The sequence below is a fragment of the Cetorhinus maximus genome, chromosome 2, assembly GCF_964194155.1.
Source record: "Cetorhinus maximus chromosome 2, sCetMax3.hap1.1, whole genome shotgun sequence".
NCBI lineage: Eukaryota > Metazoa > Chordata > Chondrichthyes > Lamniformes > Cetorhinidae > Cetorhinus > Cetorhinus maximus.
The window spans coordinates 66,367,377-66,382,370 of NC_135880.1; the positions used below are offsets into that span (position 1 = coordinate 66,367,377).

At 38.0% G+C, this 14,994-nt stretch overlaps 1 protein-coding gene across 4 annotated transcripts in view; it reads right to left on the reverse strand.

Moving 5' to 3' along the window:
* Window positions 1–6,460: 6,460 nt before the first annotated feature.
* The window catches only part of chd1 (chromodomain helicase DNA binding protein 1), a 222,532-nt gene continuing 213,998 nt past the window's right edge, over window positions 6,461–14,994 (reverse strand). For all 4 annotated transcript variants that reach the window (XM_078565773.1, XM_078565765.1, XM_078565793.1 and 1 more), the window contains 3 exons: window positions 9,851–9,902; window positions 9,452–9,668; window positions 6,461–8,604 (listed from right to left, as the gene is read on the reverse strand). In XM_078565773.1, coding sequence (XP_078421899.1) covers window positions 8,220–8,604; window positions 9,452–9,668; window positions 9,851–9,902 — 654 coding nt within the window. In that variant the 3' untranslated portion in view covers window positions 6,461–8,219. The remainder of the gene's footprint in view (window positions 8,605–9,451; window positions 9,669–9,850; window positions 9,903–14,994) is intronic.

Below are 14,994 nucleotides of genomic sequence, written 5' to 3' on the forward strand. Positions count from 1 at the left end.
TAGGTCTTGGAAGGAGTGCAGCGTAGATTCACCAGAATAATACCTGGACTCCAAGGGTTAAATTATGAGGAGAGATTACTCAAACTACGGTTGTATTCCCTGGAATTTAGACGGTTCAGGGGCGATGTGATTGAAGTTATTAAGGGGGACAGATAGGGTAGATAGAAGCTATTTCTTCTGATTTGTCTAAAAATTAGAGCCAGACCTTTCAGGAGTGAAGTTAGGAAACACTTCTACGTGTAAAGGGTGATAGAAGTTTGGAACTCTCTTCTGCAAACAGCAATTGATGCTAAATCAATTGTTAAGTTTAAAGTGAGATTGATAGATTTTTGTTAATCAAATATATTAAGGAATATGAGGCAAAGGCAGTTATGTGGATTTGGGCCACAGATCAGCCCTGATCACACTCAATGAAGGGACAGACTCAAGCTAAATCGCTTATTGCTCAAAGACATCAAGCACTTGTATATTTTTAAAGATCTTAGGCTTTCATATTAAAATGTTTAATATCTCTTCTAGTGTTCAAAGGAATAAATATTCCTAAGTGTTGCATTACAGAATTATATAATCGTGATCAAAAGCAGAAAATATTGAAAATACTTCCATAGATCAACCACGCTGATCATCTATTGACCGAATGTTTGAGTAGTTAGTTCATAGGTTAGCACCTTGTGGTGGTTGTTGGAAACCACAGCATTATCACACAGATGAGTGAGCTGATAATAGCGAATTCTGATTAATGATGAATAAAAACTTTTAGGATACAAATAACTAAGCACTTATAATTCTTCTGGTCATTCAATGTACAAGGCATTGTCTACACTACCCAGGACAAATTTATCTGGTGTCTGTTTTTGTGATTTGACAAACTTTTGCCTCTAAATACTGCTTTTGCTTAATGCTTTGGCATATGTTTATAGCTGAATTTGTAACTCAGTTGTGGGTAATAACTTGAGAGAATTATTTTCTCTATTTGAAGCATGTACCATCATAGCTTACAAATAAATGAGCCCTGGAAAATTTATTTTCCAGCAATGTCTCAAACAGGAAATTTTGATTTTTGACACTTGCTTGATGCACATTCCAGCAGCTTAAAAGACATGATTCTTTTTCTTGTTTACATTATATCACCCTAATCTGCAGTTAATATAAAGCCTGTTTTGTGCCATCAGACCACTACTTCTTGATCAATCTTACCTTGTCACTTACTGTTTCAACTTTAATGGTATCTTGCACTATTTGCCTTGGGCCTCAGATTAAGTGCCTCAATTAAATAGAACAGGAGCAGCAAGCTGTACCTCTGATGTCTGCTAATAAGGTTTGGATTACATAGTATATACAGCACAGAAACAGCCATTTGGCCCAATCAAACCATGCTGGTAATTATGCTCAACTAGCACATTCTCCCATATTCTCTAATCTAAATCTATGATAATCATTTATTCCCTTCTCCCTCATCTCATGTTCGTCTAGCTACACCTTAAATACATCTATAGTATTTCTTCAACTATTACCCGTGGTAGCAAGTTCCACATTCTCAACACTCTTTACCCAAAGACCTTTCTTCTGAATTCCCTATTGGATTTCTTGTTATCTTATATTGATTGCCATTAGTTTTGCTCTTCCACATGTGGAAACATTTTCCCTGTATCCACCCTTCTTTCATAATTTTAAAGACCTCTGTCAAGTCACTCCTCAGCCTTTTTCAAGAAAAAAAGAGACCCAGCCTGTTGCTGGTATGTATACCCATGCGTTTCTGGTATTATCCTTGCAAATCTTCCTCTTCAGTACCTCTATATCCTTTCTATAATATGGTGAGCAGAACTGCACACTGTATTCCAAATGTTGTGTAAGGTTCGATGCTAGTTTGGCAATAACTTCCCTACTTTTCAACTCTATCCCTCTAGAAATGAAGCCTAATGCTTGGTTTTCATTTTTTTTCCCTTGCTAACCTGTGGCACAACTTTTAGTGATTGGAAACAGAATCCAACAGTGAGCAGAAAATCTTTTGGGAGTCACAGATTTTATAAAAATCTTTAACACCTTCACAGCAATATCATATCACTAGAATTGTTACGGTATCTTCAACATGTCAAGGGTTCTTTAAAAGTAATACAATACATTAGATTATCAGTCCCATCCATACTTGTTACTCATTTTGAAAATTATCAGCATAACTTAAAGCGTAACTATCATTAGCCACCCAGGTATGAAAATTTACATCTATTATTCTGTTAGGATTAGTCTTTCAATTGCTCCCCTGGAATGAGGCAAGAAGCTGCTCAAATGATATAAAGGCATGTATGACAAGGCTTTTTGTCTTTGTAACAGTTGTCATAATTAATTAAAATTATAAAATAATTATTTAAAAAGTAATTAACAGATATGAAAGAAAATAAACAATTTGCTTTCACATATATTATTAAATATTCCAAAGCACTTCACTGAATCTTGTCTGGTCTGAGTAAGTTGGATGGTGCATCATATTCACACACCTGACTTGGAGGTCTGAACCCAGCTGTAATTGAGTTAATCTTATTGGCAGAGTGGAAGAGTGCTAAGACATAATTATCATCTCCCATTCAGTGCTCACCTGTTAGGAGCACTGTGGTGCTGCAATGCATAATCTTTGTAGAAATTTAAAGTGGCAAACTAGAACTGCTATACTGCGAAACTCTCCTCACATTTACTCCTGAAATGACAAGCTTTGAGCATTCAGAAAAGGGCTCAGGTGGCAATAGAAATGAGGTCACCACCTTTCACCCAGCACTTTAATAACCTCATTTAAAGCCATATATTTTCTTTGATTTTGCAGGGTCATATATGAAATGAGATTCCTGAGAAGAGCCTTCTGTTGTGTCTTGCCAGATACATCTTGTGTATGATTTATAGCACTCTTCATAATATGCTTGTGTTTCAGGAGATATAGTACAAGGTTATTCAAACACAAGCATTTTACAAGACTCCTAACACTGATACCCATATTGACAAAAGGAATTCTCCAGGATAAAACCCTACACTGATCCTCAAATATTTGTCATAGCATCTACCCTCATACCTTTAATTCATTTTTAATTTGAAGATTTTTTTACCTAGGCACAATTGGTAGGAAATACTATTTTCAGAATTTACTGGAGGCTGGAGCATTGAATCTTGGCCAATAAGTTGCAATTTCATTTCTTTTTACACTGCATCCTCTGCAAAGATTCTGCTGCTTAAAAATATTTATGCACTGAAGCAGATACAGATATTTCAGCGCTTCTATTCCTTAATACAGCTTGTAGATCTGTCAACATACAATCAACTTTTCACATTCACGGACTCTAAACTTTTGGTCCTGCGGATAACGCAGTTTTATAATCAATGTTTTTTTGAAGATTGTTTTTATTATAAAGATACAACCAGCATTCTGATGTTAAACATAGATCACACAATCAGTAACATTTGATTTAGAATAATGAGAGCTGATAAAAATGTAGAGGTAGAGCTGCAGCTGCTGGGAAATGAGGAGTGCAGGGCGGGGGGGAGATTTCCTAAAGTTAATTGAATTGATTCCTGCATTTAAAACTGAGCATTTCCCCAAATCAATGGATACATAGATAACGTAATCCAAGCACACAAGATGAGTGTGTTAGCCTAGAATTATGTAAGCATCCAATAAATAAATGCCTGAATTATAAGATGTGCATTTGCTTCATCTAACTGTGCAATTTGCAAGTATTTATCATTAAAAATGTGAGGTTTGTAATTTTTTTAAAAATCAGTGTTTTTAATTAATTATCCTTCCCTCACTGTTTGGGCCTATTCATAGCCGACAGATCAGCAATCTACACTCCCTATTTTATATCCTTGTTATTCATACCCAGAAAGTGCCTGGTACTCTTGCCACATCACAAGTAATGCACCTGAAGTGCCAGTTTAGGAAAGTGGCCTAACCCATCTTCATCCACATTGCATTGGTACCAATGGGCCAGCTAGGAAGGTGCATTAGTTATTTTGGGTGAAGACGTTTTGAGAGATGTTAAAAAACTGCTTCTGCTTTATTTGTGTCGACTTCGATGACTAAAATCTATATTCCGCCAACATTCATATCATTTGCGCAAGTTAAACCAGGCATGACCTGAGATGGTAATCCTGATAATGAAAACAATGGAAATAATCTAATGATGGGCCTTGAAGATTTCAAGTGATGGGGCTGTGGTTATTTCCTTTGGCACCTTGTTCCATTGTAGGATTATCCTTGGGAAGAAAGATTGTTGAAACACTCTCTTGGAACAAATGGTCTTTGTAGTTTGTGTGGATGACGTGTTTTGTCAATGTCGGAGGGCACTAGGTACTTGTTTCTATTAATTGCCACCAATTCATTCCATATTTTACAAAACATGGTCAGTTTAATTTTAGAACAAGAGCTAAGCAGTCAGAGAGAGGCAAACAGAAAGTAGGACAGAGAAGTTAACAAAAGACAGTGAAGCCTCCCTATACTTTGTCCCTTTCTACCTCCTGATCAGTCTCCATCTGCTTTCCTGTAAAGTGGTGCGAGAAGTCCCTTTTTGAGATGATTTTAGAAATGTAACCTGTTGATAAACACAGAAATCCTAAGTATCTTAATAGCGTGGAGGGTACGGTGATGACAGTTCTAGGCAATTAAAAGACAAATGGAAAGTGTAAGCCCTTTCCTTGCACTGTGCCCCTGACATTGTTTCCCTTTCTGTATGCATACCTTTATGCATGTTTTCTATGTTTAGACAATCAGATTGTTTAAAAGAGCAGAAATGATTTTTTTCCATTTTTGACAGTAAGCAATTTCATGCAAGATCAATTAGAACTCAATAAATACATGTAATTCAATTACAATTCAACATTGTATTTATTGTAGGTCTGGAAACTCATTTTGAGATACTAAGGATAGCATTATTTGTGAAAACTCAGATCGTGTTGCTCGCTTCTAAGAAATGTAGGCACCTATACATCAAATCTGGAAAGATATCTCAATTGGCATCCCTGAGATAATGTTATTGTTTTGCAGTCGCTTATTCAGACTTCACTTTCATGCTGTAAGAGACTCAGAAATTTTGGATGCATCTTAACTTTTAGATGGGAAAAAAAAATTGCAATGTAAAATTTGGGAAATATAATACTGAACACAAATTTGTTAGAAAATCTACTAAGATGCTGAAAATCACTGTCATTCCATCAGGAAGTGACCTAGCTATGTGTGATATTAAACATTCAGAATAAATTCTTTGGTTTGGTACAATTCAATACTTAATTTCAGCGGAGATTTATATTTTAAAGTGTCATGAGTTTCCAGAGATAGGAAAGAGTAGACGAGTGGATCTAATTGGATGGCTCTTTGAAAGAACCAGTGCAGATTCAATGGATAATGGCCTCCTTTTGTGCTATAGTATTCTACATTTCTATGGCATGGATTCTATGGTAATCTTCTCCTAGGCCATTAACATTACTCCTCCAAAATCAGCATCCAACAAGGGTCTGGGGAGGTCTTCTCTTTTAAAGCTGGCTTAAACTTGCTGTCTGCCTTATGCTACAGCTTAGATCACCAAATAACTGCAGGCTACCTGTGTCACATAGTGATGCACTGTGAATGATGAGTGAAAAACAATTGCTGCTCCAGCTTAGGTCAGTTGGTAATAGTTTCATCTCTGGATTCGATCGAAACAAGCATTGTTCAGACTGCCCCACAACAGAGCACTTAGGGAATGCTGCAGCATCAAAAGTACTTATTGTTAAATTCAGATTCCTGTGACATGGTGTCATTCTGGCATATACCTGTCTAATTACACCAAGGGTTACAATAGCCATCGTATGATTAGGTGGTGTACTACATACATGATTCCACAAAAGATCCAACCAATGCTAATGAAGCATTGCCTCTCCAGTTCCTCTGCTAATCAAACCTAGTACCTTGGCTTGACCTGAACAATAACAGTAAGAACTGAATCAACCGGACAGATTTTACAGCAGACAAAACGCTTCAATTACCAACGAGGATACTAGTCCCGAATAAAACCAAGAGTGCACTAGCCATTCGGACAATATTTAAAGAAAAAACATTTCTACACTTTTGGCACCCTTACCTTATTCTACTTTAAAATATTTAACCGTTGCCAAGTTTAAAAAAATTGTGCTATTGCAAATGTTGTGCCACAAACCTGCATTACTTCACAGCATGAGGTATTCCTTTGCACGCTGAATCCATGTCCATTGTTTCGAAGACAACAATTACTTCAACGTGATTACTGATGAACATACTTTGAAGAAGAGCCAAAAGCAGCTTGTGTTTGTAAGTATTCAGTGGGTTCAGGATATGGATTATTCATTGGTTGTGTGACTGGTTGGTACTGTCATGTAACACATAACCCAGTTAGAATTAGAAGAACATCTGTGATACTCATCAGTTACCCAGCCTTTCAAACAATACCCTGGGACAAAGAAAAAATTTGGTCTCAACATTTAATACATCATCAGAATCCTTTGATTGAGGTACAGCCTTCCCACATTTTATTCTATATCATAATTATGTTATGTAATAGAATATCATTTATCCAGCCCTTTAACGCATTAATGTAACTATTTTACGGAACTACAAAAATACTTCTTGTGCCTAAGTAAAAGAACGGTGTTGATCATTTCTCATTGAATTATCACACATTTAGGGGTGGGGCATATGAGATTGAATGGCATAGATCACAGATTTTTCAGATCACAATATATTTGCATATAAAATTATATGTACATCTCTATAACAGTTCTGTGTAATTATTTATTCACAGTTATGTTGTCTACTCCATTATCACTTGGCACAGCTGTCAATGCTTACCAATTTGAACCACACATTTGCATGGGAGAGTTACAAAATTACTTTATTAAAAAGTCTTTGATACGTTCTGGCAAAACAAAAGGGATGGAACGAGAGACTTATGAATTTGTTGGGTTTGTACAAATCTGACATTTTTCTTGCATGGTGAAAAAGATGTCAGAAATCCACACATTTATCTGTAAATTTAATTTGTAATATATAGTATATATTTACATTGGGGTGCATTATAACAACATCTAGTTTTCCCAGTTTACCAATACATTGGAAATTCATTGAATGCATAGCACATCATTTCATATTATTGCCCATTTGAATAGGGAAAACAAGAATAGGGGTGTTATACCAAATTCAGCACACTTTATTGTTCTTGTTGCAGGTGGAATCTTAAGGGGAGGAAGAAGTTGCCCTCTGCTTATAAAATGTATCTCAAACTATAATCTGACATCTGAATTTGTAAGGAATTTCTCTGCACTATTTAGTTACTACAGCAATCACAACACTGACATTTTAAAGTAAATAAACACATTTCTAATACAAGTTATCAATAAAAAAAAAAGCACTACAGGACTAAATATAATGGAACTGATCTTCCCTTTCCCCTTTTACATTCTAAATAGCAATTTTATCAATGACAATTAATTAAAAACTGTACTACACGGATTTTATACTCATGATGTGAAGGCCTGAGTTGGTGGGGAAAGGAAAGTTGTCAAAAAAGCCTGAGAAGAAAAAAAGCTCAGATTCAATTCACTAAATTTACAATAATTTACAGTAGTATATCTTCAAAGGCATCACAATTGATCAACAAAAAAATATTTTACAGTTGTAAGTACAGAATTTAAATATTCAAGCTTGCCGAGAACTGGGCAATATGGTCGCAGTGTAAAATGTAAACAGACTCAATACAAATAACTTTGGAAGGTGAACCAGAGTCCTCTGCCTTTTGAACAGCCTAAAATTTTACTCCATCCCTAAGTTCCTGCATAATCTTGTCTTAAAATGGATTTAAATTTTGTTGTTCTTCAACACGTAATTCAGGTTGATTAGGCTGAAGGCGTCCAGATTGGAGAAGAATGAATACTACGATCCAGTGTGTTTGGGGCAGTTTTCCGATATATGCAGTAGTAAACATGTCCATCTTTGAATTTAAAAAAAACAGGAACAAAACATGCCACAGAGATTGTAGCACAGTACAGCATTAACCTCAATACAAAAATATCTTCTTCTTGAGATAACAAACTTGCAACCTGTAAGGAGGAGTAACAATACTGCTGCTCGAGAAGCAGCTCTTGTCTGCACGTTTTAAGTCACATAAGGCATTTACTGTGTTCACTTTTTTATGGCTGCATTGGGTGAAGACAGGGCATCACATGCTCTGTTATGTTTTACGGCTGTTCCAGATGTGCTCTGGGGTACTTTTGTGATCAGAGGAGTATTCAAGGGGAGATCTGTGTTCCAATGGTGATCTGGAGTCATAAGGGGACCTCTGATCCAAGGGTGACCTTGGCCCACTACCAGATGGCCTGTGGTCCACTGGCCAGTCTGAGTGGTATCTGTAATCCCTAGAGGATTTGTGATGGCCTGAGTATTCTGAACTGGATCGATGATCTGAATGGGATCGATGCTCTGAACTGGATCGGTGATCTGAATGAGATCTGTGATCTGCATGTGACCTACTCTCCTTTGAACTGGCCTCCAGGCTGGACCGGTGATCACGACTTCTGTGATCATCAAGCTTTCTGTGCTTGCTTTCACTGTAGTATCTGTAAAATTGGAAAACATAACATTTAATCTGAGTTGATCTAAGTATAATTATATGGCGCATTGCTAAGTCAACCAAAGTTCACTGTAGTTTGCGGGACCTTATCTACAAATTGGCTGCTGTGTTTCACTGCATTACAACAGCAATTACACTTTAAACTATAATTCAATTGGGACGCCCTGAGATCACACTATAAATGCAATTCATCACACGGCTTAGATTCACTAGGATGTGAAACTATAGGTATTAGGACTGATTTGAGACTATTTTTCCTGAAGCAGGGATGATTTATAGAGGTTTAATAGATGTTTTATAACGATGAAGATTTTTGATAGGATAAATGGAGAAATACTGTTCCCTCTGGCTCAGGTGCCAATGAACGGGTCATTAATTTGAAATGGCCAGTAAGAGAATTAGGTTAGAAGAAATGTTTAGAATTGTTAAGCATGGTATGGTTTGCCACCTAAGGAGTTGAGGCTAAGATCATTGCGCTTTTTAAGATAAAAATGCTATAAACATTTGATGCGAAGTATATCAAGCCATATTAACTGATAGCAACATGATGGGCTGAATGGCCTCCTTCTATGCTTCTATGTAGCTGGCAAATCTTTAAGCTTTGAGCACTAAATTGCTCCACTTTCACAAAGCAAATGTCCACAAATCCATCAAACAACTTCTAAACTGTTTCATGCAGTCCCACTGCTGAATAATAAAAAAAACGATTTTATATCAAGTCTTTTCCACATTAAACTTAAAGAAAAGCTGATAAAACTCCAAAAATCCTCAAAAGCTAAAGTATTTTATAGTTGAAGTGGTACCTTTCAAAGTATGTAACTGCTTCAACCTACCTGCTATCAGATCGGTAATGATCTCTATCTCGGTGGTCTTTGCCATTACTAAATGAGGAATATGGTCTTTTTCTCGAGGAATCACTTTTCCGATAGGAATCTCCATGGTGTCGATCTCTGTGATGGTCGTGATAATGTGATGAGTGGTGTCGTTCAGATGAATGGCTATCCCTACTGCTATCATCATTGTGAGAATTCTCCTTAGGTTTTTCAGATTCTGTTTAATAAAAATGGAATCATGATTTTATCAGATTCAAGTTTCTTTCACAATAATTAATGGTTCTTTTTATCCACCAATCTAAAGGGTCATGCCTGACCTTTCCCTGAAGGTTGCAGTTTAACTTAGAGAGAATTCAATACTTTACACAATTGAAATGGGAAAGTAAACTACATTCTCACCTGTGTGTTTGGCATTGTGGATGTTGAAGCTACTGCTGTGCTGATCATTATGCTGCGAAGATAAAACACAGATGATGGAACGCAAATAATGAATCCAAACAAGTTGATTAGAGGGGTTTTCATAACACATACATATTATCCTATTACATCAGAAATGCCTATTTTTCAAGCGCTGCTTGTTAATGTTCAGTAAGTTTTTTATGGTGTCAGTTTGCAGCATGGTTGCCTCAAAGTCATGGGTTTAAATCCTACTCTAGGACTGAAACACATGAGCCAGCTTGATCCTTTGGTGCAGTGTTGAGGGAGCGCTACATTACTGGCAGCGCCGTATTTCACTTCAGACATTTATCTGAGGGCCACTCTACCTGTTCCAACCAACAGTTGGCTAGATGAGGAACACTTTGTGACATTTTGGAGAGGTGTGGTGAAGTGCTACGTGGCAACAGATCTTTCTTTTTTCTATGTAGACCTCTTTCGTCTTATGTCCAATTCGCACACTAGTATCACATCAAGAGTTTTAACTACTTTTGTTAAGCTCCTCTTTCCTAAACCAGCACACAGGTTGATTCAGGGAATTAATGTTAAATTGTCAGCCTTTGCTCAGTGTAACACTCTCACCTCAGACTCAGAAGGTAATGGGTTCAACCTCCATTCCAGCGTACACAATCTAAGCCAGGGGGTCTACAACCTTCATTCTGAAACCGCATGCAGCTCTTTAAGGACTTGTGTGTGGCTCCCAATCTTGATCAACCAAACTCATTTTAAGGGTAGCTAAATGGCCTGTTTTCTTTTTTTGAAAAACTTTTATTAATATTGTACTTGTGAGAAACCATCATTCAATTATAGTAAACTTTGTGTTATCCAGCACTCTACCAACTGGAATTCTCTGGTAACTGGAATTTCTGACAGCCAAATTTTTTTTAAAAGCTGATCACTTTCAGTGTTCAGATGATGCATTCTTTAAAAAAACTAACAACAACATTAGATCATAAATCTGCAGAAGTTATTAGGTTTTACATGGGAATTATTAAATTAATGGGTCAATTTTAGTTATTGTACCTGAACCGACCACACTTCTTGTGTCCAGAGTAATGCAACTCTCTGTTAATTGGCATTTTTGTTTAACCTGCACCACCCATTCCCCAAGCATGTTGGATAACAAAGATTTTATTGTAACAACTTTCTCCAAAAACCTTTAAAATGTTGTTGATAATCAAATGCCCTCTTTAATTGATGTTATTATTTGCATTTGATTAAAAGCATTATAGCTCTTAAGATATTGTGTTTTTGACTAAATTTTAACAATGGCTCTTCTTGTTATGTTTGCCAACTTCTGATCTAGGCTAACATCATTGGAGTAGAGGAATTTTTTTTAGTCAGAGGTGTCTATACCTCCACCACAAGGACTCCTACAAGCGAGATAAGAAGAAGGTGAACAATGACAGTGACATCTGAGGGACAGGCGCTGACGTCTCAACATAAAATGCTCACAGCCATCAAAGTCCTATCTGCCCTCTTTGGTGGGTGTAAATGATCCCGTATACTATCTGAAGAAGAGCTGCAGAGTCTTCCCAGTGTCCTGGCCAACATTTATTCCTCAGTGACAGCCTTCTGTCTTGTAAGACAATGGTCTGCGCCGTAGAAGTCAACTCAGTGTTAAGCATCGCCTGGTGTTGCTCAGGGGCCCCACTCTGGCATGGCAGTCACTTCTGCATTTACTGCAGAAGACGACAAAAGGCTGAGAAGGTGCAGGATTCACTGGCCTCTGTTTTCTCTGGGCCCTCTTCTTGGCCAGCTAAGCTTTTTCTTTCTGCTCTTCTCTTCCAATGCCCTTCCCAACAGCCAGCCTCCAGAGGTCACGGTCATCAGCGACTGTCTCCCAGGTGTCAGTATCAATGTCCACCACCTTCATGTCCTTGTAATGGAGATATGGATGCTCAGGATCTGCAATCTGACAAGTGCAACAGAGGCAAATGCTTTTCCCACCATGCTCAGTGGGGAGATGCTTCGATAGTTGTTGCAATTTCTGTTATCACCCTTGTTCTTGTACAGGGTCATAATCTTTGCTTCACTCATATCTTGGGGCACTGCCCCCTCCTTCCAGCAGACAGAGAAGTTTGTGCAGATGCTGCAAGAGCTGGTATCTGGTGCTTCATGAGTTCAGGCAGTGTGGAATCTTCACCTGGAGCTTTGCCCATGGCAAACAAGTCAAAAACTTTGCTAAGTTCCTCCACTATGGGTTCAATATCCAGCTCTGCTATGACAGACAGGGTTTCTGCCATGTGCAAATTGGTATAAGACAAATAAGATTAGAGAAATGAACGCATGGCGCAAAGACTGATGTGGGAAAAGTGGGTTCTGGTTCATGGGGCACTGGCACCAATATTGGGGAAAGTGGGACCTGTACCGTTGGGCCCTGTACTGTTGGGCCGGTCTGCACCTGAACTGTGCTAGGACAGGTGTTCTTGCAAACTGTATAACTAGGGAAGTAGAGGGGGTTTTAAACTAAGTAGTGGGGGCAAGGGATCAAATTTGGGAAGATGTAGTAAATCAAAGAGTAGAGACAAGGCAAAAGAGAAAGTTATTATTACAGGAAATGAAAAACAGACCGTAACAGGAAGGGAGAGCACAAATCTAACCATAAATCAACAGATGAGACGAGAGGTTATAAAAAGAATAAAAGGGTAAAACTAAAGGCTCTGTATCTGAATGCACAAAGCATTTGAAACAAAACAGATGAACTGAGAGCACACACAGAAATAAATAAGTATGATTTGATAGCCATTACAGAGACATGGCTGCAGGAGGACATGGCTTGGGACCTGAATATTAAAGGGTATAGGACATTTAGGAAGAAGAGGAAGCGAGGAAAAAGTGGAGGGGTGGCTCTGTTAGTTAATGATAGTATTAGCAGAATAGAGAGGGGTGACCTAAGTTTAGGAAACCAGGATATGGAAATGGTTTGGGTAGAGATGAGAAATGGTAAATGCAAGAAGTGCTTGTGAGAGTCGTGTACAGGCCCCCTAATAGTAACCATATCGCAGGGTGGCGCATAAAGGAAGAAATAATGGGAGCTTGTCATAAGGGCATGGTGGTAATCATGGGAGATTCTAATTTACATATAGACTGGAAAAGTCAGATGGGCAAAGGTAGCCTAGATGAGAAGTTCATAGAATGTTTCCAGGATAGTTTCTTAGAACAACATGTTCTGGTGCCAACCAGAGAGCAGGCTATACTAGATCTCGTATTATGCAATGAGATGGGATTAATTAATGATCTCATATTGAAGACACCCCTAGATAGCAGTGACCATAATAATGCTGAATTTTACACTCAGTTTGACGGAGAGAGGAGTGGGTCTGAGACTATGTTTTTAAACTTAAATAAGAGCAATTATGAGGTCATGAAAGCAGAGCTGGCTGAAGTGCATTGGCAAATTAAGTTAAGGGGTAGGTGAATAGAGATGCAGTGGCAAACATTTAAGGGGATATTTCAGAATGTACAGAATATATACATTCCATTGAGTAAGAAAAAGTCTAAGGGATGGACACACCATTCGTGGTTAACTAGAAACGTTAAAAATAGTATCAAACTTTAAGAAAAAGCATATCATTGTACAAAGATAGGTGGAAGGTCAGAAGATTGGACAGAATATAAGGAACAGCAAAAGATGACAACAAGATTAATAAGGAGGGAAAAATTAGAGTGAGAGAGAAAGCTAGCCAGAAAGAAAAAACTGATATAAGAGTTTCTATAAATAATTTAAAAAGAAACGAGTTAACAAAGTGAGCATTGGTCCTATAGAAAGTAAACCTGGAGAACTGATAATGGAAAACAAGGAAATGGCAGATTAATTCAACAGGTATTTCGCATCAGTGTTCACCATAGAGAACACAATTAACATCCCAAAAGCAGCTAAAAATCAGGAAATGGAAGGGAGGGAGGAACTCAGGAAAAATACAATCACCAGAGAAATGATACTGAGTAAATTGTTGGAGCTGCGGGCTGACAAGTGCCCAGGTCCTGATGGACTTCATCCTAGGGCCTTAAAGTAAGTGGCTAGTGAGGTAGTTGATTGTTTTGATTTTCCAAAACTCCCTAGATTCAGGGAAGGTCCCATTAGATTGGAAGATAGCAAATGTAACTCCATTATTTAGAAAGGGAAGGAGACAGCAATCAGGAAACTACAGGTCAGTTAGCTTACCATCTGCCATAGGGAAAATATTAGAAGCTATTATTAAAGAAGCTATAGCAGGGCACTTAGATAAGTTCAAGGTAATCAGGCAGAGTCAACATGATTTTGTGCAAAAGAAATCATGTTTAACCAACCTATTGGAGTTATTTGAGGAAGTAACATGTGCTGTGAATAAAGGGGAACCGGTGGATGTACTGTACTTAGATTTCCAGAAGGCATTTGATAAAGTGCCATTTCAAAGATTATTGAGTAAAATAAAAGCTCATGGTATGGGGGTAACATATTGGCATGGATAGAAGATTGGCTGGCTAACAGGAAGCAGAGAGTAGGCATAAATGAGTCTTTTTCAGGTTGGCAAGATGTAATGAGTGGTGTACCACAGGGATCAGTATAGAGACCTCACAGTGACGTTAGCTTCAAACCAGTTAGCACTTTTCCGCTTTTATTTCCTGTATGTTGAAAGTTCAGTATTGTTAATGATGCGTCAAAGTATGTTCCATTTCAATTTTGCACTTTGTGAGGGAATACCGGAGAGTGCATGTTCAATCGAATCGAGGAACTGTTTTTATCTGGGTAGGCAGTATGGTTGACATTGATACGAGGATGGCAATTCTGCTTTGAATGAAAAGAAACTTCAAGAGTCACATCCTAACCCTGGTGCACACCATGGAGTGATCTGTAACACAGTTAGCTCTATGGTAGCTGTGTGTGTTGAGAATGTTGTTCAGAGAGCTACGCATGGTGATGATCAGATCCAGCTGCTGCCAATGGCCTGATCTTGGATATATATCTCCAGGACACCTCGTGGTATGGTTTGTTTCGAAGGAAGGTGTTAGTTATACAAAGTTCATGGTAGCAGCAAAACTCAAGTAGTCGTTGACCGTACTCATTTATCTTTCCTAGGCCATGATGTCCAAGCCAGGAGGGCCATGCTTCATGGTCCATGCCC